The 27,320-nt window shown below is 44.3% G+C and overlaps 1 protein-coding gene across 1 annotated transcript in view; it reads left to right on the top strand.

Moving 5' to 3' along the window:
- Nucleotides 1-27,320, top strand: part of ATRX (ATRX chromatin remodeler) — a 246,932-nt gene that overhangs the window by 46,870 nt on the left and 172,742 nt on the right. Inside the window, exons 3-7 of the mRNA XM_069747241.1 lie at nt 104-216; nt 1,435-1,484; nt 1,813-1,862; nt 5,052-5,176; nt 6,171-6,290. Coding sequence (XP_069603342.1) covers nt 104-216; nt 1,435-1,484; nt 1,813-1,862; nt 5,052-5,176; nt 6,171-6,290 — 458 coding nt within the window. The remainder of the gene's footprint in view (nt 1-103; nt 217-1,434; nt 1,485-1,812; nt 1,863-5,051; nt 5,177-6,170; nt 6,291-27,320) is intronic.

Raw genomic sequence — 27,320 nt, 5'->3', positions numbered from 1 at the left:
CTATTACTTGCTTATGCAGAAGTTTGGGTCTATTTCTAGATGAAAGTAGATGTCTGATTTTCTTAGCGGCACATAACAATTAATATATTTTTTTTCTTTTTAGTAAAAACAAGTTGAATACATTGGTGCAAAAGCTTCATGAATTTTTAGCTCACTCCTCTGAAGAGTCTGAGGATACAACTTCTCCTACCAGAGAATCTGGGGACAGAAGTGCAGGTAAGATGGAGATGGTAATGTTTTATTTCTGTACAAACACCATATGTAGCTCTACTTTCAACTTAAAAGTTTTTTTTTTTTTTTTTATGTTCAATGCGTTTAATCTAAAATTATTTTTGCAGTTGGGTTTCTTTACAAATTTTGCATTACTTTAATTTTACTGACTTTGTTTACCTGCACATTAAATTTTGATGTGGTTTCTGACGATAAATCAGCTGAAACCAGCTCAGAAAAACAGATAAGAGTTACAAACCTTCATGTCAGAATGAGCTCACTGACAGATTGTCAGAGGTTTTGCACTGATCAGCTCTTCTGTGCATACGCTTCAGTCTCCTCCAATATTAAACCACCTGACGTGGGAAAGCTGCTATTGTATTATAGGAGGCTGAAGGCCCGATCTGGTCACATGCTCCTCCGCCCGCATCCAGTGTATGAACAGAAGAGCTGGTCAGTGTGAGGAAAGCTGCCCTAACATGAGAAAGTAGCCGACTTTGAGAACCAGTCAGTGAGCGCGTACTGATAGTCTAAACTCATATCTTTATTATCAGCTGATTTATGACCACAGACTACATTTAAAGTTGAATGGTTGTTTTTTTACATGTGATTTGCTTTGCTGCACAAACTGAACTTTTTTTTTTAACTCAAAATACATGCAATGAAAGCACCACTCCAGCTGTTCCTTGACCTTAGTCTTTATCCTCAACAGCTGCCGTCTTCAGCTGTTCCCAGCCTCGGTTTGGTCCCGCGCTGCTATCTTGTGACTAACTGTAGTGATGAGCAAACGAGTCAGAGAGGATGTTATCGGAGCAAGGACGGGTGCTAACCGAGTGACTTTGGCGTGCTTAAAGAATATGTTCTTGTCCCTGCTGCATGTCTCGGCAATCCCTGCATGTGTTGTGGCTGTCAAACAGCTGAGAGACATGCAGCCATGGGGACTCAAACATATTTTTTTCTGCCTTTGTATGAGAGAGATCACTTCAGGTCTTCTCCTCACTTCAGCTTCCAGCACTTTGCAAACTGAGGGAGCTTACTGAGAGGAAAACTGGTGAAAATGCAGGAAGCGAGTTATGTAATAACCACAAACATTATTAGTCCTCATATACATATACAGGACAGCTTTTTCCTAAGTTACGTTACTTGAAAGTACAGCTCGCCTTTAAAAAGTTAGCAAACAATGTTTTTGTTTTTTTTCCCTTCCATTCTTTTTTTTCTTTTTAGGTAAATCGAAGTCCATTCATAGGCTGAATTCAATGGAGAACATGGAGGAGGTAAAAAAAAAGTGAACTTTCCACAATTATTTTTTTTACATGTTGTAAAATCCTACGGGAATTTCGGGTTTTATATGAAAGATATCGTAGCCATTTGCCTGAATTAAAAATTAATTTAACAATTACCTATATCTCTGCTTATGGAAGATCAGGGTGTCTCCTGTAATCTCTGTAAAGATCATCCTCTAAAGCTGACCATGGCCGTATACATTAGCTAGCCGACTGCTGAACTGTAGTCGCGCATCTCTCCTGATTTCCCCTTTCCCCCTACACAGGGATGAGTTTGGCTGCACTGACATTCACTTACAAATCTCACTTACTGTTTCAGGGAAGTTCTTCTGAAAAGGCCAAAATTGCAGGAACATCTCGCTCAAAAAGGTTGGTTTTTTTTTTTTTTTTTTTTTAAACATTTGTCGTATTCATGACAATGTATTTTTTTTTTACTTTTTATGTTTGCTGTGATATTTCTGTTGTGTTGCGACATTAGAGCAAGAAACATAAAGATCACTATCGTTTTTATTTCATTCGCTGTCAATTGCTTTTTTCAGTGCCTTATGATTTTTTTTTCTTCTTGTTAAATAATTGAGTTTCATATGGCAGTTTTGAAGTAAGGCCACTGGAATAGGGTCACAATGCTTCCCTGACCTGTCCCTGCCCTAGCAAGGAAATTATTTTCCAACTTCTTCTCCACTAGATTTCCAAAACTTAACATGGACAAAATAGAATTCATCGTCTTCCCCATCTCACGCAACCCCCCCAACGAACCTATCCATTACAGTAAACGGCTACCCATTCTCCCCAGTCCCACAAGCTCGCTGTCTCGGGGTAATCCTTGACACTGATCTCTCCTTCAAACCGCATATCCAAGCCCTTTCCACTTCCTGCCGCCTTCAACTCAAAAATATTTTACGGATCCATACATTCCTAAACCAAGAATCTGCAAAAACCCTAGTCCATGCCCTCATCATTTCCTGCCTTGACTACTGCAACCTCCTGCTCTGTGGCCTCCCTTCAAAAACTCTCGCACCCCTCCAATCTATTCTAAACTCAGCTGCCCGACTAATCCACCTGTCCCCCCGCTATTCCCCAGCCTCTCCCCTCTGTCAATCCCTTCACTGGCTCCACATTACCCAGAGACTCCAGTTCAAAACCCTAACAATGACATACAAAGCCATCCACAACCTCTCCTCCATACATCTGTGACCTCGTGTCCCGGTACTTTCCTGCACGCAACCTCCGATCCTCTCAAGATCTCCTTCTCTCCTCTTCCCACAATCGCATACAAGATTTCTCTTGCGCATCACCCCTACTCTGGAACTCTCTACCACAACATATCAGACTGTCACCTACTATCGAAACCTTCAAAAAGAACCTATAGACCCACCTCTTCCGACAAGCCTATAACCTGCAGTAACCACCTATCGACCAAACCACTGCACGACCAGCTCTATCCTCACCTATTGAATCTTCACCCATCCCTTGTAGATTGAGCCCTCGCGGGCAGGGTCCTCTGTCCTCCTGTACCAGCTGTGACTTGTATTGTTCAAGATTATTGTACTTGTTTTTATCATGTATACCCCTCCTCACATGTAACGCGCCATGGAATAAATGGCACTATAATAATAAATAATAATAATAACTATGACCTGGTGTACATTTCAGCTGCAATGTATGCCAGTTTTCTGGTGCTGCTGATGAAAATACCCCTTTTTGCGAAGTTTGCACACCTTTTGATGTTGATTGGGCTGAAACCAAAGTCATGTCGCAGAGAAATGATGAATCGCCCATAGCCCACCTTCTCTTCTGTAACGTCATGGAATATGTTTCTACAGCCTAACAGTCTCAAAGCTTTATTTAGGTATCCACAACTATAAAGAAGACCAACAAGTTCTCCCTGATTGTATTTGATGACAGCCTAATAGTGCTATTTCTTACGGGCTTAAGAAAAAAGCATGTTGCAGTAAGATACGCCTAAATTATCATGAGGTGCACTTTTTGAGAAGTGTCTTGAGTAGCATAAAGAATAATAATAAAAATTTGCTTTGTAATGCAAATATATATTTCTTTATTTCTTCATTGAGAGATGTAAAAAACATAATTTGCGCTTTTTTTTGCTTTAAAAAGCCCCAAAATATGGGGGATGATAAATTTCCCTCTTAGATTTTTTTTTTTTTTTAAAGACACCATTTTTGTGACCGTTTTTCAAATAATAAAATATAAAGGCAAGACTTTTTACTTCTTCTTTCTGAATCTACTTCTGGTTTAAAACACTGAACCCAAAACTGCTGTTAATTTAAAAAACAAAATACTGGAAAGCGTAACTAATTTAGACAATGAATTGCTGGTGTGTGTCCATATTGGATTGGCATGGAATGTGTTCCATGTATGAACTATGTGCAGTCTCCTATAGGGACAAATGTCAGTAAGCCGAGTCACTTGGCAGCTGCCTGTAATATATAAATGGGTTGTCCTATAGATGCAATGCCCTCTAAAAATATCCATATTTAATCATTAACCACTTTATATATTTGTAATTTGCTTTATTATAAAAATCCCCTACCATTCTCTTTATACAGCTAATCCCTATGTAGAAAAGTAACCCCACCCCCTCCTGTGACTTTTCATTTGATGGGAGTCTCAAACAGGTTGTCACAGGAAGCTGGCCCTGCACTCACTTCCTCTAATCCTCTAGCACCCTCCTGTCCTCCGCAGAACTTCAGAGAGCGGCACTACTGTCACCACAGCTTCTATCACCGCCGGTCCTTTATTACATTCAGGGGTAGTTGATGGAGAAGTGAACTCCTCTTCAGTTGCTACCGCCTGCATCTTCAGTGACTGTCGCAACACTTTTGTTGCCTTACTCCCTGCTTCTGTTCCTGCCACTTCTTTCTCTGAAAAGAATCATCATCTGGCGTTGTGAGTGACATCCGCTCCACAGCCTTAAAATTAATCGTCGTCAAGGGTTGGCACTGCTGTAACTCATCCTGCTTATATCTTCTGATGACTTCTTGGTTCATGGAAAGAGGCAGCAATGTCAAAAGCTGGGAATGTGATGGTGACCAATGAAGATGCAAGTGGTGGGTAGAGAGGCTGTGGTCACTGCTCAGTCACCACCATGAAACCAGAAGTCATTAGGGGATGGCAGACATTACAACCCATAATGACATCCTGTTGCATGGGAGTTTAAAGAAAAATAAAGGGATTAGCTATGCTTAGGGCTTAAAGTTATCTATTTATAATGAGTGTTATTGGTTGAAACCTTTCCTTTAAAGAGGCATCGTCTTGTTAGACATTTATAGGGCAGTATTTTCCATCTTGTGGCTTTCCACCTGCTGCAAAACTACAATTCTTATAATGCCATGGCTGCCACTGGCTCGTGATTGTTTTTTTACGGTTTGCTATGCTATCCTGATATCCTATGTAATTCAGTGATATATTTGCTCTACCATTCAGCTTCATGTAACTGGTGAACGCCTGTTCTTTAAAGCACTGACTTTGTTTTAAGCCATAACATCATCTGTTGTAGTATATGATGCTATACATAATTAATATTTTCGATTTCTTAAGGAAACCTATTTTTGTAACCAAGTATGTGGGAGCTGATGAGGATCCAAAACCTGATGCAATTGTTATTGATGATGTTCCCAATGACCACTCGGATCCTGAAGTTGATATGGAAAGTTTACCTTTAGGTATGAGAGACACCATAATACAATGACAAGTTGTATTGATGCTTTTTTATACATTTATGTACAGTCCTAAATTGGTTGCTGCAAACAATGTACCGGTATGCTGATCTAAGCTTTTGAAACTACTTGTTAAATACTCCTTGTAAAGGAGCCTGTACACATTACCCTAAGGTTAGCTGAAACTTCCAGTTGTTATAGGATCAATCGTCCATTAAATGTGTATTCGTTGTTTGGCTGTCATTCTTTGTGTTTGTTGGCGAAGGGATACTCTTTTAAAGGGCCACTGTCACCCCCTCCAGCCGTTATAAACTAAAAGAGCCACCTTGTGCAGCAGTAATGCTGCATTCTAACAAGGTGGCTCTTTTAGTTTTTGGTGCATTTATTCCCAAAATAAAGCGTTTTATAACTTCTCCAAAATACCTTTCTTTAGACAGGGAGGCAGGTCTTAACCCCCCTGCTGTAAACGCCACACTGCCATCACTCAAATCTTCAGGGGCGCCGGGCGCCCCCCCCTCCGCGCTGTTTTACCATGAAATCCGGCGATAATTTCAGATCGCATTCTGACTAATGTTGCTCTATGGGGCCGTGCACATGTCCAAATTTTTTGTTTTGATTCAGTGGTTTCAAGGGAAAAAAACTCACAACATGTACAAGTTGTATCTGGTTATGGGATTGCTCTCGGCCATGCAAGTGCATGAAAAACATCACTGTCCAATTTTCAGACTAACAGTATGGAGAAATTTTTTTTCCTTCTCATCCGAGCAAATAGCATCACACTGTGATTACACTCCTCAAACTGAGAGTTTGAATAGCGTGTTATTAGCATAATTGGCTCGATACAGATGAGACCCCAGCCTTGTAGGTACTTGTGCTATTTCAATGAAAAAAGATGTAGTTATTGGGATGATAGCATCCTCTCTCACAAAGTGATTGAAGCTGGAAGTGATGTATATTGTGGTGAGAAGCATTTCCTTTACACGTCCTACGATTTTTTCAGGTACTGTAGTTGTGCAACCAGAGCCAGTTCTAAATGAAGACAAAGATGATTTTAAAGGACCAGAATTCCGAATTAGAACTAAAGTTAAACCTGATCTCTCCCTACCTAAGAAACGACCAGGTATTTAAAGTGCAATTGATGAACAATGAAAATTTATTTCAAGTTGTGCAATGCAAATGTAATTTAAAAATATGTATTCCTGTTCTTAGAAGCAATGCCATGAACTAGAGCTACTATGTGAATCTTCCATAGTGTTCGGCCAGTCAGTAGAAGAGTGTACGGTGTTCTGCTGCATTAGCTGGCTTGCTAATTCTTGGGCATTGAAGTAGTAAAAACTAGCTTTGCGAGAGAATAAAAGCTAAAGGGCTACAGGACTCTGCACAGCTATGCTTCTGCTTGTGTCTACATTTTTAACTTATTTGTTGTTTTGCAAATGAATCACAGTTCTTCTCCTCAGTATCTTATCAGTATTGGTATTTTACATGGTGAGAGATTTTGTTCTGTTCAGTCATATTGGTTCAGTACACAGCTCTTGTATGAGTGTGCTCAGTGCATGGGCTCAATAGAAAGTTCATGGACCCATATATTGCTGTATTGCTAGGTCATCAATAGATTAGTACTCACCCTCTCTAGGCTATGTTTTCATGATGAGTTTTTGATGTTAGATTTTCTGCAGTATTTCTGCACCTTTAAGGGTAAGTTCACACAGGGCATTTTTGCTGCGTTTTTTTATGCTAATTTTCAGCTGCTTTTTACAGTACCAGCAAAGCCTATGAGATTTCAGAAATCTCATGCACACACATTGTTTTTTTGTTGTATCAGTATTTTGTGCTTTGCTGTGTTTTTTGGACATGGAGCATGTCACATCTTTCAGCGTTTTTGCAGGTAACATTATTTGCGACGTTTTGGCTGCTGAAAATCCAAGGACATTAGCATGGACAAAGAGGAAAAAAAACCCGCACCAAACACACACCTAAATCGACGTTTTTGACACCGATTCTTTCCTGCCAAGAAGATCAGGTTTTGCTGGAGAAAAAAAAGCAGCAAAAACGCCCTGTGTGAACTTACCCTTAGGCTATATTAAAGGGCCACTGTCACCCCCCCTCCAGCCGTTATAAACTAAAAGAGCCACCTTGTGCAGCAGTAATGCTGCATTCTGACAAGGTGGCTCTTTTAGTTTTGTGTTCATGTATTACTAAAATAAAGCACTTTGAAACTTTTTAAAAATACCTATCTTTGTCCACGGAGGCAGGTCCTCATCCCCAGCTTGAGCGGTACTCTGCCGTCACTCGCATCTTCAGGGGCTTTCGGCGCCGCCCCCTCCGCGCTGGTTTCTCTTCAAAACCGGCGCCTGCGCTGTGTAAAACTTTGTGGGGCAGGCGCCGTAAGCTCTGGCGGTCTGACGTCCCAGCCAGGCTTGCAGACTGCGCCTGTGCGGGCATTGCGGCCGCACACCTCGGGAATCCCTGCCCCGCACTGTTATGCATTATGCACAGTGCGGGGCTAGGATTCCTGGGCATGCGCACTGCGTGTGTCAGACTGTCACACAGGTCCCCCGCCTTACAGCCTCTGTCTATTCAGCTGATCGTGCCTCCTCCTCCTCATAGCAATCGCCGGGACGAACAGCTGAATAGACAAAGGCTGTAAGGCGGCGGTCCTGGGTGACAGTCTGACACACGCTGGGACGTCAGACTGCCAGAGCTTACTGCGCCTGCCCCACAAAGTTTTACACAGCGCAGGCACCGGTTTTGAAGAGAAAACATCGCGGAGGGGGCGGCGCCGAAAGCCCCTGAAGATGTGAGTGACGGCAGAGTACCGTTCAAGCTGGGGATGAGGACCCGCCTCCGTGGACAAAGAGAGGTATTTTTGAAAAGTTTCAAAGCGCTTTATTTTAGTAATACATGAACACAAAACGAAAAGAGCCACCTTGTCAGAATGCAGCATTACTGCTGTACAAGGTGGCTCTTTAAGTTTATAACGGCTGGAGGGGGGTGACAGTGGCCCTTTAACATATTGAGTTGTTGATTCGTTTTTCCCCTCATGCAAAACCTGCTCTCTTGGCAGTAAGAAACTTGCTTCACATAAGGTTTTGCTTAGGTTTTGGTGCATTTTTTTCCTGCGTTTTTGTCATGGTACATTTGTCTCTAAGTTTAGTGCATAAAAAAAATCTGTTTCTACTTCATCAGATTCTTGCACCAAAAATGCAGCAATAACCTGTTTTTAGTGTTTCTGCACCACTCATTGCTTTCAGTGGGTGGAAACGCTGAAAGAGGTGACATTGTGTTTCGCAAAAACTTACCTATTGCACAAAATAGGACTAAAACCAAGCTGTAAGCACAAGATTTCTGAAATCTCAAACTTTAACCCCTTTCTGACCTCGGACGGGATAGTACGTCCGAGGTCAGATCCCCTGCTTTGATGCGGTGAGCCCGCATCAAAGCCGGGACATGTCTGCTGTTTTGAACAGCTGACATGTGCCCGTAATAGGCACGGGCAGAATCACGATCTGCCCGCACCTATTAACTAGTTAAATGCCGCTGTCAAACGCAGACAGCGGCATTTAACTACCGCTTCCGGCCGGGCGGCCGGAAATGACGTCATCGCCGACCCCCGTCACATGATCGGGGGTCGGCGATGCGTCAGGATGGTAACCATAGAGGTCCTAGAGACCTCTATGGTTACTGATCACCGGTGGCTGTGAGCGCCACCCTGTGGTCGGCGCTCACAGCACACCTCCATTTCTGCTACAGCAGATCGCTGCTATGTAGCAGAGGCGATCGAGTTGTGCCTGCTTCTAGCCTCCCATGGAGGCTATTAAAGCATGGCAAAAGTAAAAAAAAAAGTAAAAAAAAATATATAAAAGTTTAAATCGCCTCCCTTTCGCCCCAATCAAAATAAATCAATAAAAAAAATATCAAATCTACGCATATTTGGTATCGCCGCGCTCAGAATCGCCCGATCTATCAATAAAAAAAAAAGCATTAACCTGATCACTAAACGGCGTAGCGAGAAAAAAATTTGAAATGCCAGAATTACGTTTTTTAGGTCGCCGCGACATTGCATTAAAATGCAATAACGGGCGATCAAAAGAACGTATCTGCACCCAAAATGCTATCATTAACCCCTTTCTGACATCGGACGTACTATCCCGTCCATGTGGGGTGGGCCCCTATGACCATGGACGGGATAGTACGTCCAGCCTATCGCAGCTGACATCCGGCACTATGTGCCAGGAGCGGTCATGGACCGCCCCCGGCACATTAACCCCTGGCACACCGCGATCAAAGATGATCGCGATGTGCCGGCGGTGCAGGGAAGCATCGCGCAGGGAGGGGGCTCCCTGCGGGCTTCCCTGAGCCCCCCGCAGCAACGCGATGTGATCGCGTTGCTGCGAGGGTCTTACCTCCCTCCCTCCCTGCTCCAGGCCCGGATCCAAGATGGCCGCGGATCCGGGTCCTGCAGGGAGGGAGGTGGCTTCACAGAGCCTGCTCAGAGCAGGCACTGTGAAGCCTGCAGCACTGTAAGTCAGATCAGTGATCTGACAGAGTGCTGTGCAAACTGTCAGATCACCGATCTGTGATGTCCCCCCCTGGGACAAAGTAAAAAAAGTAAAAAAAATTTTTTTCAAATGTGTAAAAAAAAATATAAAAAAAATATTCCAAAATAATGAAAAAAAAAAAAAAAATATTTCTCCCATAAATACATTTCTTTATCTAAATATAAAAAACAAACAATACAAGTACACATATTTAGTATCGCCGTGTCCGTAACGGCCCGACCTATAAAACTGGCCCACTAGTTAACCCCTTCAGCAAACACCGTAAGAAAAAAAAAAAAAAAAAAAGAGGTAAAAAACAACGCTTTATTATCATACCGCCGAACAAAAAGTGGAATAACACGCAATCAAAAAGACAGATATAAATAACGATGGTACCGCTGAAAGCGTCATCTTGTCCTACAAAAAACGAGCTGCCATACAGCATCATCAGCAAAAAATAAAAAAGTTATAGTCCTGAGAATAAAGCGATGCAAAAATAATTTTTTCTATAAAATAGTTTTTATCGTATAAAAGCGCCAAAACATAAAAAAATGATATAAATGAGGTGTCGCTGTAATCATACTGACCCGAAGAATAAAACTGCTTTATCAATTTTACCAAACGCGGAACGGTATAAACGCCTCCCCCAAAAGAAATTCATGAATAGCTGGTTTTTGATCATTCTGCCTCACAAAAATCGGAATAAAAAGCGATCAAAAAATGTCACGTGCCCGAAAATGTTACCAATAAAAACGTCAACTCGTCCCGCAAAAAACAAGACCTCACATGACTCTGTGGACCAAAATATGGAAAAATTATAGCTCTCAAAATGTGGTAACGCAAAAAATATTTTTTGCAATAAAAAGTGTCTTTCAGTGTGTGACGGCTGCCAATCATAAAAATCCGCTAAAAAACCCACTATAAAAGTAAATCAAACCCCCCTTCATCACCCCCTTAGTTAGGGAAAAATTAAAAAAATGTATTTCCATTTTCCGGCTAGGGCTAGGGTTAGGGCTAGGGTTAGGGCTAGGGTTAGGGCTAGGGTTAGGGCTAGGGCTAGGATTAGGGCTAGGGTTAGGGCTACAGTTTGGGTTGGGGCTAAAGTTAGGGTTCGGGTTGGGGCTAAAGTTACAGTTGGGGTTTAGATTACATTTACAGTTGGGAATAGGTTTGGGATTAGGGTTAGAGGTGGTTAGGGTTACTGTTGGGATTAGGGTTAGGGATGTGTTTGGATTAGGGTTTCAGTTATAATTGTGGGGTTTCCACTGTTTAGGCACATCAGGGGCTCTCCAAACGCGACATGGCGTCCGATCTCAATTCCAGCCAATTCTGCGTTGAAAAAGTAAAACAGTGCTTCTTCCCTTCCGAGCTCTCCCGTGTGCCCAAACAGGGGTTTACCCCAACATATGGGGTATCAGCGTACTCAGGACAAATAGGACAACAACGTTTGGGGTCCAATTTCTCCTGTTACCCTTGGGAAAATACAAAACTGGGGGCTAAAAATTTTTTTGTGGGAAAAAAAAAAGATTTTTTATTTTCACGGCTCTGCGTTACAAACTGTAGTGAAACACTTGGGGGTTCAAAGCTATCACAACACATCTAGATTAGTTCCTTAGGGGGTCTAGTTTCCAAAATGGTGTCACTTGTGGGAGGTTTCTACTGTTTAGGTACATTAGGGGCTCTGCAAATGCAATGTGACACCTGCAGACCATTCCATCTAAGTCCTCATTCCAAATGGAGCTCCTTCCCTTCCGAGCCCTCCCATGCGCCCAAACAGTGGTTCCCCCCACATATGGGGTATCAGCGCACTCAGGACAAATTGGACAACAAATTGTGGGGTCCAATTTCTCCTGTTACCCTCGGGAAAATACAAAACTGGGGGCTATAAAATAATTTTTGTGGGAAAAAAATTTGTTTTATTTTTACGGCTCTGCATTATAAACTTCTGTGAAGCACTTGGTGGGTCAAAGTGCTCACCACACCTCTAGATAAGTTCCTTAGGGGGTCTACTTTCCAAAATGTTGTCACTTGTGGGGGGTTTCAATGTTAAGGCACATCAGGGGCTCTCCAAACGAAACATGGCGTCCCATCTCAATTCCAGTCAATTTTGCATTGAAAAGTCAAATGGCGCTCCTTCGCTTCCGAGCTCTGCCATGCGCCCAAACAGTGGTTTACCACCACATGTGGGGTATTGGCATACTCAGGACAAATTGTACAACAATGTTTGGGGTCCATTTTCTCCTGTTACCCTTGGTAAAATAAAACAAATTGGAGCTGAATTAAATTTTTTGTGAAAAAAAGTTAAATGTTCATTTTTATTTAAACATTCAAAAAATTCCTGTGAAGCACCAGAAGGGTTAATAAACTTCTTGAATATGCTTTTGAGCACCTTGAGGGGTGTAGTTTTTAGAATGGTGTCACACTTGGGTAAGCTCCCAGGCTTTCTAGGAAAGTTCCCACGATCTATGAACAGCCAGCAGAGGGCGCCTCACCGCAAATGAAGCTAAATATAGATCATTGACCTATACAGGTCCTTCTCAAAAAATTAGCATATAGTGTTAAATTTCATCATTTACCATAATGTAATGATTACAATTAAACTTTCATATATTATAGATTCATTATCCACCAACTGAAATTTGTCAGGTCTTTTATTGTTTTAATACTGATGATTTTGGCATACAACTCCTGATAACCCAAAAAACCTGTCTCAATAAATTAGCATATCAAGAAAAGGTTCTCTAAACGACCTATTACCCTAATCTTCTGAATCAACTAATTAACTCTAAACAAATGCAAAAGATACCTGAGGCTTTTATAAACTCCCTGCCTGGTTCATTACTCAAAACCCCCATCATGGGTAAGACTAGCGACCTGACAGATGTCAAGAAGGCCATCATTGACACCCTCAAGCAAGAGGGTAAGACCCAGAAAGAAATTTCTCAACAAATAGGCTGTTCCCAGAGTGCTGTATCAAGGCACCTCAATGGTAAGTCTGTTGGAAGGAAACAATGTGGCAGAAAACGCTGTACAACGAGAAGAGGAGACCGGACCCTGAGGAAGATTGTGGAGAAGGACCGATTCCAGACCTTGGGGAACCTGAGGAAGCAGTGGACTGAGTCTGGTGTGGAAACATCCAGAGCCACCGTGCACAGGCGTGTGCAGGAAATGGGCTACAGGTGCCGCATTCCCCAGGTAAAGCCACTTTTGAACCATAAACAGCGGCAGAGGCGCCTGACCTGGGCTACAGAGAAGCAGCACTGGACTGTTGCTAAGTGGTCCCAAGTACTTTTTTCTGATGAAAGCAAATTTTGCATGTCATTCGGAAATCAAGGTGCCAGAGTCTGGAGGAAGACTGGGGAGAAGGAAATGCCAAAATGCCTGAAGTCCAGTGTCAAGTACCCACAGTCAGTGATGGTGTGGGGTGCCATGTCAGCTGCTGGTGTTGGTCCACTGTGTTTCATCAAGGGCAGGGTCAATGCAGCTAGCTATCAGGAGATTTTGGAGCACTTCATGCTTCCATCGGCTGAAATGCTTTATGGAGATGAAGATTTAATTTTTCAGCACGACCTGGCACCTGCTCACAGTGCCAAAACCACTGGTAAATGGTTTACTGACCATGGTATTACTGTGCTCAATTGGCCTGCCAACTCTCCTGACCTGAACCCCATAGAGAATCTGTGGGATATTGTGAAGAGAAAGTTGAGAGATGCAAGACCCAACACTCTGGATGAGCTTAAGGCCGCTATTGAAGCATCCTGGGCCTCCATAACATCTCAGCAGTGTCACAGGCTGATTGCCTCCATGCCACGCCGCATTGAAGCAGTCATTTCTGCCAAAGGATTCCCGACCAAGTATTGAGTGCATAACTGAACATTATTATTTGATGGTTTTTTTGTTTGTTATTAAAAAACACTTTTATTTGATTGGATGGGTGAAATATGCTAATTTATTGAGACAGGTTTTTTGGGTTATCAGGAGTTGTATGCCAAAATCATCAGTATTAAAACAATAAAAGACCTGACAAATTTCAGTTGGTGGATAATGAATCTATAATATATGAAAGTTTAATTGTAATCATTACATTATGGTAAATAATGAAATTTAACACTATATGCTAATTTTTTGAGAAGGACCTGTATTTAGCTTCATTCCCCGGGGTTTTGCAGCAAGGAGCAGTCTGCATTAGCGGAACTCCTTGCTGCAAAATGTTTTAACCCCTTCAGAAGGATTTACATCGTTGGACTTTACAGATCCTCGGAAGGTATGTATATTGTTGGTTTATGTTTTTTTTATTTACAGATCGAGGGTCTTCAGTGATTGGATTGGGCGTTAAATAAAATATTACAACAACCTTTGTTTTTATTTCATTAAAATAATTTTTAATAATGTGTTTTTTTTTAACCCTTTACTAGTATTGGATTAATAATGGATAGGTGTCATAATTGACGCCTCTCCATTATTAATTAGGCTTAATGTCACCTTACAATAGCAAGGTGGCATTAACCCTTCATTACCCCATATCCCACCGCTACACGGGAATGGGAAGAGAGTGGCCAAGTGCCAGAATAGGCGCATCTTCCAGATGTGCCTTTTCTGGGGTGGCTGGGGGCAGGTGTTTTTAGCCAGGGGGGGCCAATAACCATGGACCCTCTCCAGGCTATTAATATCTGCCCTCAGTCACTGGCTTTACAACTCTGGCGGAGAAAATTGCGCGCGAGCCCACGCCAATTTTTTCCGCCATTTAACCCTTTATTTTAAGAGCTAGAACGGCCAAATTTTGCATATACACACTACTAACAGTAGTGTGGAATATGCAAAAAAAATGGTGATATGAGATGGTTTACTGTATGTAAACCAGGTCTCATATCATGTCAGGTTTAGGAAGGAGAAAGCAAAAGCCGGTAATTGAATTACCGGCGGTTTGGCAAGCCTGCGATAAAAGCACGCAGTACGGCTGCCATACGGATTACATACGGAGGATGCCATGCGCAAAAAACGGTGACACACCCTGCCTACGGAGGAGCTACGGACCACTATTTTCGGGACTTTTCAGCGTATTACGGCCGTAATATACGGACCGTATTTGCATACGCTGAGTGTGACGCCGGCCTACCTGTGGATTTTCCGCATGTAATCTAATTCTGTTGGGCAAATCCGCACACTCAGCTTGCAAGCAGGATAACTTGATACATTGCGGATTTCATACACACACCCGCAGGTCAGTTTACGAAATGTGAAAAGAAAAAAAACTATGGGCATTAGATTTATAAATCCCATCCACTTTGCTGGAACAGTAAGTTCTTTTCTTTATTTGTGCAGCTATGTCGCTTACCCCATGTGCAGGGCATTGCAGTAGTGTATGTATCCATGGTTATCACCACTCATAGTGACAGTTCTAAGTGGTCGTAACCATGGATACATAAACTACTGCAATGCCCTGCACATGGGGTAGGCGACATAGCTTATTAGAAGAACATTTCAATTTGGAGATGTTTTGTTAATATTATTGTACCTACTACATATTGGGATAGGATTTTTGGAGATGGGAATACCCCTTTTAACCCGTTTCTGACATCTGACGTACTATCCCGTCGAGGTGACCTGGGCCCATATGACCATCGACTGGATAGTACGTCATATGCGATCAGCCGCGCTCACGGGCGGGTGTCAGCTGATTATCACAGCTGACATCCGGCACTATGTGCCAGGAGCTGTCGCGGACCGCTTTCGGCACATTAACGCCCGGAACACTGCGATCAAACATGATCGCAGCGTTCAGGTGGCATAGGGAAGCATCGCGCAGGGAGGGGGCTCCCTGAATACTTCCCTGAGACCCTCAGAACAACGCGATGTGATCGCGTTGTTCCAAGCGTCTCCTTCTATCTTCTCCCTGCAGGCCCCCGGATCCAAGATGGCCACGGGGTCCTTCCGTGTCCTGCAGGGAGGCAGCTTGTCAGTGCTTGCTGAGACCAGGCGCCGGCAAGCCTGCACTGCCTGTCAGATCGCTGATCTGGCACAGTGCTGTGCAAAGTGTCAGATTCAGCAATCTGACACTATATAGTGATGTCCCACCCTGGGACAAAATAAAAAAAATAAAAAAATTACACTGTGTAAAAAAAAAAAAAAAAAAAAAAAAAAAATCCTAAATAAAAGAAAAATATTGTTCCAATAAATAATTTCTTTATGTAAATAAAAAAATAAAAGTACACATATTTAGTACCGCTGAAAACGTCATCTTATCCCACAAATAACGAGCCGCCATACAGCATCATCAGCGAAAAAATAAAAAAGTTATAGCCCTCAGAATAAAGCGATGCAAAATTATTTTTTTATATAAAAGTTTTTATTGCATGAAGGCGCCAAAACACAAAAAAAGATGTAAATGAGATCGCTGTAATCGTACTGACCCGAAGAATAAAACTGCTTTATCAATTTTACCAAACGCGGAATGTTATAAACACCCCCCCAAAGAAATTCATGAATTGCTGGTATTTGATCATTCTGCCTACCAAAAATCGGAATAAAAAGCAATCAAAAAATGTCATATGCCCGACAAGTGTACCAACAAAAATGTCAACTCGTCCCGCAAAAAACAAGACCTCACATGACTCTGTGGACCAAAATATGAAAAATTATAGCTCTCAAAATGTGGTGACGCCAAAACTATTTTTTGTAATAAAAAGCATCTTTTAGTGTGTGATGGCTGCCAATCATAAAAATCCGCTAAAATACCCGCTATAAATAGTAAATCAAACCCCCCTTTATCACTGCCTTAGTTAGGGAAAAATAATAAAATAAAAAAAATGTATTTATTTCCATTTTCCCGTTGGGGCTACGTTTACGGTTGGGTTAGGGGTGTGTTGGGTTAGGGGTTATCATCCACCTCTCGTGTCTCCCCTTTTCCTCATAGTTTGTAAGCTTGCGAGGAGGGCCCTCATTCCTCCTGGTATCTGTTTTGAACTGTATTTCTGTTATGCTGTAATGTCTATTGTCTGTACAAGTCCCCCCTATAATTTGTAAAGCGCTGCGGAATATGTTGGCGCTATATAAAAATTATTTATTATTATTATTAGGGGTGTGGTTAGGGTTATGGTTAGGGGTGTGTTGGGGTTAGGGTTGGAGTTAGAATTTGGGGGTGTCCACTGTTTAGGCATATCAAGGGCTCTGCAAACACAACGTGACGCCCGCAGACTATTCCATCAAAGTCTGCATTCCAAAATGGCGCTCCTTCCCTTCCTAGCTTCTGCAATGCGCCCAGTCCTTTACCTCCACTTAAGGGGTATCTGCATACTCGGAACAAATTTTACAACAACTTTTGGGGTCCAATTTCTTCTATTACCCGTGGTAAAATAAAACACATTTGTCCTGAAGTAATTTTTTGTGTGAAAAAAAGTGAAATGTTCATTTTTTTTTTTTTTTTTTTAAACATTCCAAAAGTTCCTGTGAAGCACCTGAAGGGTTAATAAACTTCTTAAATGTGGTTTTGAGCACCTTGAGGTGTGCAGCTTTTAGAATGGTGTCACTTTTTGGTATTTTCTATCATGTAGACCCCTCAAAGTGACTTCAAATGTGATCCCCAAAAAGAAAAAAAAAGGTGTTGTAAAAATGAGAAATCGCTGGTCAACTTTTAACCCTTAGGCTATGTGCACACGATGCGGATTTAGTGCAGATCCGCAGCGGATTTTTTCCGCGCAGAAACGCTGCAGATCTGCACTGTGATTTACAGCACAATGTAAATGAATGGGAAAAAAGCTGTGCAGATGGTGCGGAAAAATCCGCGTGGAAACGCTGCAGATTTAAAATAAGTGCATGTCGCTTCTTTTGTGTGGATCTGCAGCGTTTCTGCACCCTTCCATTATAGAAATCCCCAGTGGTAATAACCACATCAATTCCGCATAAAAACCACACAAAATCTGCACCTGCGGTTTCTGCCAGGAGATGCGCATTTTGTGGAGAAAATTCTGCACCCCATTGCACAACGTGTGCACATAGCCTTATAACTCCCTAACAAAAAAAAAAATTTGGTTCCAAAATTGTGCTGATGTAAAGCAGACATGTTGGAAAATCTTAAAATTTTTGCCAAATTTCTGTTTTTTTTTTTCATAAAGAAACGCAAGTAATATCAAAGAAATTTTACCACTATCATGAAGTACAATATGTCGTGAGAAAACAATGTCAGAAGCACCAGGATCAGTTGAAGCATTCCAGAGTTATAACCTCTTAAAGGGACAGTGGTCAGAATTATAAAAAAATTGGCCCGGTCATTAACGTGCAAACCACCCTTGGGGGTAATATTGTATGCACCTCAGAGAAATAATAGCTTATCTAAAATAATAGCCAATGCAATCCAAACATCAATATATTGCAGCGGTCCCCAACCTTTTTGACCTTGAGAGCCACATTTAGCACTGAGTGAGGGTCGCGAGCCACATTGAGCTCCTGAGAGGTGTCACGAGCTACATTCTGCTTCTGTCCCCCTCAAAGTTGTCAACCAAAGCCACCATTATGGGTATAATGATAACCGAAGCTTTTCCACAGAAATCACTCCAAAGCAGTACACTAAGATCCAGAGGTTCCCACAATGCCCCAATTCAGTATTATCCCATCAAGGACTCCCAACACACTGTTGCATCCAGCTTCAAGAACCTCCTCTAATAGGTAGAATCATCCTCCAGCATACCATACCTAAAACTTCTCTAAACCCCTAAGACCAGTATATGTGCATCCAGATCTGATCTTCTGTGCTCAAAAATTCACAATTTTGACATGTACTCTTCATACCTGCTTGCTAGACCTGGAGCTAATGCACCAAGCTGGCAGACAGTCGCGAGCCACAATTCCTGGGACCGCGAGCCACATGTGGCTCCCGAACTACATGTTGGGGACCTCTGATATATTGTGTAAGAGAGTCATATATATTCCTCCTCTAGTGCAACAAAAAAACAAGTGGAAACCACTCAATTAATAGTGTAAACCAATCACCGGAACCATGGAAGCCAATCCCAAGAAAGTAGTAGCAAGGATATAAAATCACATGTACTTTATTTGCAACAATTAAAATGTAACATACAGTGTGCACATAAATTGGACAAAAATATTTATATATATATATATATATATATATATATATATATATATATATATATATATATATATATATATATATATATCTCTCTCTAAATATATCTCTCTAGATATATATATTTAGATAGATATATTTAAAGTAATAAATAGAACCTAGGTAAGAGTAAGGGGCACCCAGAAGGTATATTGAAAATTATATATACGGACATCTATATATGACTATCAAGCAGACCTCCAAAAAATAAATATAAATAATCCCATTGACCTCTAGATTGACAAAGGGATCAGATATCTCACAAAGCACATCAGTACAAGACATCATCAAGCAAACAAAAAGCCACCCATAAGGTAACCTTGTGCAAGGTGTGTATATAAATGCATAAAAATGTGATCAAATAAATCACACAGTACCCCTGCATAGGGTAACAGTGTGCAAAATATAGAAAGTGCTATGTGCCAGCAACAGGAAAAAGACAACCCACATATAGGGTAATAATGTACAAAGTGCAGAGTACCAGCAGCGGGAGATAATTTTAGGAGGGTCTGTACCTTATAGGTGCCACTCTGTCCAGGCGATGCACACACCCCGATGTGCGTTTCGGATTTGAAATCCTTCGTCAACCTAGAGGTCAATGGGATTGCTTACCACTAGCAGGCTGAAACTAAGTTAACACAAAAAAAGTTAGCTTCTCTTCAGTATACACCCTTGTGCTGGCTCCCAGATAACTAGTTCTTGCTTAGTGTCTGTAGGAGGCATACGGATGTACTCTTCAGACTGAAAGATCTTTATTTTATTTTTACATTTTTCCTAGTGGAATGAAGGGGCAAGGGATCCTTTCAAGGTTCCGATCTCCCCGAATCATAAACAGGCGAGCACGGAGAGTGTCGCCTCTCCGTATCCTCTCTTATGCCGTGGGATGCCAAGCCTGGGCTTTTGTGCGACTAGTCCCTTCTAGGGCAGAGGTCCCCAACTCCAGTCCTCAAGGCCCACCAACATGTCATGTTTTCAGGATTTCCTTAGTCTTGCCCAGGTAATAATTGCATCACCTGTGCAATGCAAAGGAAATCCTGAAAACATGACCTGTTGGTGGGCCTTGAGGACTGGAGTTGGGGACCTCTGTTCTAGGGCACCGATCTCCCCACACCCCTAACGGACGAGCACATGGAGTGTCTCCTCCACGTATCCTCTTCCGCAGCCAGGCCTAATGCCGGACATTTATCCCTTCTAAAGGGATGGTGGATTGAGGGTTTTCCCCCTTATCCGTTCACCGTCCAGACCAGCAGCACAGGAGGACCTGCAGCAAGCTGCCTTACCTGTCACCCGGCAGCTTCTCCGGGTAAGTGCTGGGGCTGGAGGCTCCTTTCAGGCGGTCTCGGGCGGCGCTGGTTAAGGGGGACCGATTTTGACTACGGGGGAGCGTATTCAGCCCCTTCCTGCATCAGCGCCGCAAATATAGTCCCCGGCCTCGGCCCTGTACTAGGCTGCAACCCCTATCTCCGCTGATACGATGCGGAGGCTCTGCCCACCAGTCCTGGCACTTTTCGCACAGCACGAGAAGCCCCTCTGAGATCTTGGGAGGGGGGGATTGGGGGCATCTTTCTCCCCCCAGACCACCTCAGGACACACTAACTGCCATCAGGAAGGATGGAAAGGTCCCGGCGGCAAATGTTCTCAGCGTAGGGACCACGCAGGTGGAGAAACGCAGGATGAGCAGGGACACAGACCTGGGTAAGGGAGCGCTGCATTATACATCATTTCCCAGCTGAAGGCATCTAAAAAGTTTAACAAGGCTATGGGTATATTTTTTACTTCATGCTCCTCCTGCCAGTCTGCGTTTCGAGTTCGCCGCTCTGCAATGCCTGTGACCCCAACTGCACTCAGGAGCTCTCCGCCGCCACCGAGCCCAGTGTACATAGTCCCCCTGAGGGAATTTTGTCAATGTCTTAATCCTTGGCTTCGCTGGCCAAAGCGATTGAATTCCTCCATGATCCTTCGGGGGGGACCGGAGCGTTTGCAGGACTGATGAAAACGGATCCTCCCCAAGCCAGGAGCAGTCAGTTAGTAGGGGCCGAAAGCACTCTAGAAGCCGTCTGGCACCTAGAAAATGGATCCATAGCATGTCTCCTGAGTCTTGTTGCTTTAGAGCTCTGTTTCTCGCTCTCCCTCTCCAGAAGTCAGTAGCGAACGCGAATCCGAGTGTGAATCTGATGGTTTCTTAGATCCGGATCTGCCAGATTGTCAGAAAACAGTGGATTCGCTGATTGAGTGTGTCAACCAGGCTTTGAAGGTTGAAGAAGATTCCTGCTCCGATCTGGATCAAACCGTGTCCTTTAGGATGACTAAACGCGCTCATAAGGCATTTGCTATTCATCCTGAATTTAGAGGCTTACGGTACTTAATGGGCACAGAGAATGCCAGGATAAATGCTTCACTGGACAAAGGCCTCTTGAAGAAAGGTATCCTTTTTCAGCTGATCTGAAAAAAGATTGGGCTGAATCTCCGCTGGTAGATCCCCCAGTATCCCGCCTAGCATTAAAACTCTCTTGTCCGTGCTGGATGGCTCATCCATCAAAAATCCCACAGACCTTCAGATAGCAAAAGCCAAATTTTCTATCTTTAAAGCCTCAGGTTCGGGGCTCTATCCATCCTTTGCTGCAGCATGGGTAGCTAAGACAATGGTTTTCTGGTCAGAGACCTTAGCTACTTCACTTCAGAGCAGTAACCTTCTTCCAGAGCTGGCGCACCTTGCCAACCAAATTTTCCGGGCAGGCGATTTACCTGGTACATGCATCTTTTGGATGCGGCTGGTTGTGCTGCTCAGTCAGCAGCCAATGCCATCACTATCAGAAGATAAACTGTGCAGGAGGTGTGGGTTAAATCCGCGCTGCCTTAATGATGAAGTACCAAGGATAATACGGCAATAATACAACATACGGTATGTTGTATGTGGAATTTCCTGAAGAGGTCGCACTGACCTTGAAACGCGTTGAATAAACCACCTTTTAAATTTATTATCCTTGGAACTTCATCATTAAGGCAGCGCGGATTTAACCCACACCTCCTGCAGAGTTTATATTGTCATACGGCCGTTGATCGGCTTGTGGATCTGCAGCAGCCAAAATCGCTACATGCTTTTCATTCAACAAAATCAGGTGAGCAATTCTAAGAAAGCTTTCTTGGTTATCTAGAGGATAAGACCCTATTTTGCGCTTTGTCTCCATTTTTTTTTTCCTATAGCATCACTATCAGAAGGACATTATAGCTCAAGAGAGTGGAAGGTGGACTCTGCATCAAAAAAGTCTCACTTCCTTTTTTTATCAAAGCGGTTGTTTATTTGGAGAAAAGTTGGATCAGCTTATTTCCGATGCTATGGGAGGGAAGAGTAAATTCCTTCCCTGACAGAGACTTGGGCGTCCCTTCCGGAGACGGCAACAAATCAGTTTCTGTTCTTTTCGCTCCACTCCAGGCTGGGCCACTACCTCTACTTCGTCTGGTTCAGGATGTTCTCCACGAAGGGATGGAGGAGCTTAGGTCACGTACAAACCTAACCAGCATTGTAAGTCCCAACTCAAGCGGTCGAGACCTAAAGGTCCTAGGTCTGAGATTTTCCTCACTCTGGCTACCAGCGCTATCCGGTCGACACCAGCAGGGTAGGCGGCCGCCTGCTTCTCTTTCGTCAGGTCTGACTTTCCGTTGTCTCCTACAAGTGAGTCAGAGATCTGATGTCGTTGACTCTGCTACTCGACCCCCTTCACGTTTCTTTCCCTCCCGTCCTTCCTCTTCAGAGGCAAGGGCAACCGCTTTCTCCCGGGCCATAGACACATTGCGTCATGATGGCGTCATTGTCCCTGTCCCAGAAAGCGAAAGGTTTCAGGGTTTCTATTCGAACCTTTTTGTCGTCCCAAAGGACGACTGAAAGGTAAGACCCATACTAGACCTCAAACTTCTTAACAAGATTGTCAAGGTCAGTCATTTCCGCATGGAATCTCTGCGCTCAGTTATCACTTCCCTGGAAGTGGGAGAATTCTTGGCCTCAATTGACATCCAAGATGCTTACTTACATATTCCGATACCCCCGCCCCCCCCCCCCCCCCCACCAGAGATTCCTGCGCTTCGCCATTCACGACCAACACTTTGTATTTCACAGCCCTGCCCGTTGGCCTCGCTACGACCTCCAGGGTGTTCACAAAGGTCATGGCGGCAGTCATGTCCATCCTGCACACTCTGGGTGTGATCGTTTTGCTCTATCCGGATGACCTGTTGATCACGAGTCCATCTTTCCACGACTGTGCGGAGTCCTTTCGCATTACTTGGTCTGGCTGATAAACTTAAGCAAATCCTCTCCTGTCCCAGCTCAACAGATTTCCTTTCTTTCGTCTCGGGGGTTGGTAATTCTCCCTCCAGGCAAGGTCTTAGCCCTTCAACAGGGAGGCTGAGCGCTTTGTCAGTCTTCCCCTTACTTCATCCGGTTTGCAATGAGGGTACTAGGAAAGATGGTGGCTGCAATGGAAGCAGTCCCTTTTGCCCAACTGCACCTTCATCCCCTACAACATGCCCTTCTGGCAGTTTGGGTCAGAAATCCGTTCTCTCTCGACCGCAGGTGCCACTTGTCCTTGCGGGTCAGACAGACTCTCAGATTGTGGACATTAATTTCTTCCCTCCACCGGGGGTAGTCTTTCCTACCCATTCAATGGCTGGTGGTGACTACCGATGCAAGTCTTTCGAGCTGGAGAGCAGTCTTCCAGCACCACACTGCTCAGGGCCTCTGGTCAATTCAGGAATCAAAGCTATCAATGTTCTGGAGATCCGTGCTATTCGGCTGGCCCATCATCTTCTAGCGGGTCACCTGATCCGTATTCAATAAGACAACGCCATGGCTGTGTCATACATCAATCATCAAGGGGGTACCCGCAGCAGGGCGGCCATGTCAGAGGTAACTCATATCCTTTGATGGGCAGAGAACAACCACTCGGTGATCTCAGCAGTGCACATTCCAGGAGTGGAAAACTGGATAGTGGACTTCCTCAGCCGTCAGGGTCTCACCTCGGGGGAGTTGGAGCTTCGTCTGGAAGTCTTCAACCAGATCTTTCTTCGCTGGGGGATCCCAGATGTGGATCTCATGGTGTCCAGACTGAATGCCAAGGTTCCTCAGCTTATAGCGAGGTCTCAAGATTCGAGAGCTATCGGTGTCGACGCTCTGGTTCTTTTGTGGCGCCAATTCTGCTTTCCGTGCATTTTTTCCCCTCTACCGTTACTCCCCAGAGTAATCAGGAAGATCAAAGTCGAAGGAGTCCCAGTGATCCTGGTCACTCCCAATTGGCCACGCCGATCGTGGTTCGCAGAGTTGGTACACCTCGTCGCCGGCATACCCTGGAGGCTGCCGTATCTGCCAGGTCTGCTCTCCTAGGGCCCGATCTATCACCAGAACTGTGTTTAACGGCGTGGCTGTTGAATCCTGGGTCAAAACCCAGGCTGGGTTTTCTCAACAGGTCATTTCAACTATGGTTAGTACCCGTAAACCCACATCGGTCCGTATTTATCACCGTACCTGGAAGACATTTTTCTCTGTCCCCCATGACTGCACCATGGAGAGTGGGGATCCGCCCACCAAGGACAGGAAACATACAGATAAAAAGGCAGTACCTCTCTCCCGCATCAGTTTGGTTTCCTGTCCTTGATGGGGAGCCTGCAGCAAATCTCCTCAGATCGTCGTTGGAATTCCAGGGTCAGTCAGACCGGGTCAGGCAGTTGGGGTTCCCTGCCTCGGCTGGCATGGTTACCTGAAGCGCCTCCGCTGGGATCAGTAGGTCTCTAGGGTGCGCGGGGAGCAGTAGCAAGAACGCTGCTGCTCCTAAGAAGAATCCTCACAGGCGTCCACGTGGGGGCTTCAGGATGATTTATCACACTCCGGCCGGACTGATCAGGAGCCCCACAAAGCACCACGAGGGGTTCCTCCAGGTGTGGGATGTGGCGCGGGCAACGCACGCCCTGCAGCCGTATTATCAGGCTGGAAAATGTCGGAATTTCTCTAAGAGGAAATTGAGTTCAGTTTCTCGTCAAACACAACCCTCTCACTAGAATGGTGGACAAAGGAGAGCAATCTGGGCCGGGTATTCCATGGGTAGTCCCAATATCAAAAGTGGTAACCACAGACGCAAGTCCCATGGGTTGGGGGGCTCACCTAAACGATTTATTGGCTCAGGGGGGACCTGGTCAGACAATTTGAAACCAGTATCTTCCAATATGAAAGAGCTACTAGCAGTGAAATTCGCACTTATAGAATTCCTGAACCCCCTTCACTCACATCATGTAAGGATATTTTCAGACAACATAGTGGTAGTGGCTTACCTGAATCATCAGGGAGGTACCCACTCTCAACCACTAATGGAAGTAACACAATCAGTCTTACAGATAGCCGAGAACAATCTAGCATCCTTGTCGGCCCTTCACATAAAAGGGTGGACAATTTCAGGGCAGACTACCTAAGTCGGTTTCGTCTAAGACAAGGGGATTGGGAGCTGAACCAATCCATATTCAGCCAGATCACGGAGAATGGGGGATTCCTGTTATAGATCTTTTTGGGAGCTCCCTTAAGGATCTTGTCCTTCAAAACCTCCCTTTTGGTAGCCCTTACCTCAGCCCGAAGGGTTAGTGACATACAAGCCTCGTCAGCTAACCAACCCTTTTACGCAAATCTTAGATGACAGAGTGGTCTTAAAAACAGACCCGGCTTATCTACCAAAAGTAGCTTCCCGGTTTCATAGATCCCAAGAGATCTCCCTTCCCTCCTTCTGCCCAAACCCTAAAAATGAGGGGGAAAAGACCTTACATACATTAGATGTTAGAAGGTGTCTCATTCATTACATGGAAGCTACTAGGGAGTGTAGGGAGGATAGATCTTTGTGTGTTTCCAGGGGCCTCAGAAAGGCAAAAAGGCCTCCAAGGGTACATTGGCAAGATGGATCAGAGATGCCATCAACCTCTCATATACCTCAAGTGGGATGTCCGCTCCAAGGGAGGTTAAAGCTCACTTGACGAGAGCAATGGCAGCCTCCTGGGCAGAAAGCCGGCGCTTCAATCGACCAGATATGTAGAGCGGCTACTTGGTCTTCACCCTCAACTTTCTTTAAGGCTAGGTTCACATTGCGTTAGCAGCAGCCTGTTCAGCACATACGCTAACGGGCTGCTGCTAGCGCACGTGGCGGCGTTACTTCGCGCTAGGGCAGATAGAGCATCTGCTAGCTCTATCTGCGCTAGTGGTGGTGGACCCGGAAACGCTGCAGCCCGCGTCATGGGGGTCCGTCACTCAATGACGGCACATCGTTAGCGCACGCCCATTGTGGGCGTGCGCTAGCGATGCGTCCGACATTGCAGTCTATGGCGGCATTAACGGACTACGTTACACCGCGTTATGCCGGTGTAACGCAATGTGAACCTAGCCTAAGTACTATCGGTTGGACTTAACTTCTTCTTCAGACCTTACCTTTGGTAAAAGGGTTCTGGAAGCAGTAGTCCCTCCCTAATGTACAGTCTCTGCAATTCTCTCCGTGGTGCTGTCATGGGGGACAGAGAAAAGTGTAGTTACTCACCGATAATGGTGTTTCTCTGAGCCCATGACGGCACCCGTACATTCCCTCCCTTCACGTGTGGGTTTGCACACTATTACAATGTTTAGTTAAGTAACTAAGTAATAATCACGCGTATCTCTAATAAGGCTTAGTAATGTTGAAATATTTTAATTATTAACCTGATATTCCCTTCATGCTTTGTAAACAAACTGATGCGGGAAAGAGGTACCGCCTTTTTATCTGTAGGTTTCCTGTCCTTGGTGGGCGGATCCCCTCTCTCCGTGGTGCCGTCATGGGCTCTTAGAAACACCATTATCGGTGAGGAACTACACTTTTTGCTTGGTGCAAGGATCGCGGTCTTTCCCCTCTCGTCTTCTCAGTTCCCACCATTTAAGAGTTCCTACAGGCCGGTCGGGACTCCGGTCTAGTGCTCTGTTCTCTCAAGGGCCAAAACTCAGCTCTATCGGTCTTATTCCAGAGACTCACTGCGTCAAAACTTCAGGTTAAAGGGAACCTGTCACCTGAATTTGGCGGGACTGGTTTTGGGTCATATGGGCGGAGTTTTCGGGTGTTTGATTCACCCTTTCCTTACCCGCTGGCTGCATGCTGGCTGCAATATTGGATTGAAGTTCATCCTCTGTCCTCCATAGTACACGCCTTCACAAGGCAAGATTGCTTTGCGCAGGCGTGTACTATGGAGGACAGAGAATGAACTTCAATCCAATATTGCAGCCAGCGGGTAAGGAAAGGGTGAATCAAACACCCGAAAACTCCGCCCATATGACCCAAAACCAGTCCCGCCAAATTCAGGTGACAGAGTCCCTTTAAGACCTTTCGTCTTGGAGTGTCACACGTCGCTCCTCCCTATCGCATGCCTTTTAGAGCCTTGGGACCTCATCTTGGTGCTAAGTGCCCTTCAGGAGCCTCCCTTTAAACTGCTTCAGGACATTTCGTTG

Source organism: Ranitomeya imitator, chromosome 2 (assembly GCF_032444005.1).
Source record: "Ranitomeya imitator isolate aRanImi1 chromosome 2, aRanImi1.pri, whole genome shotgun sequence".
NCBI lineage: Eukaryota > Metazoa > Chordata > Amphibia > Anura > Dendrobatidae > Ranitomeya > Ranitomeya imitator.
The sequence above is the reverse complement of the archived record's forward strand: the minus strand, read 5'-3'. Positions and strand labels throughout refer to the sequence as shown.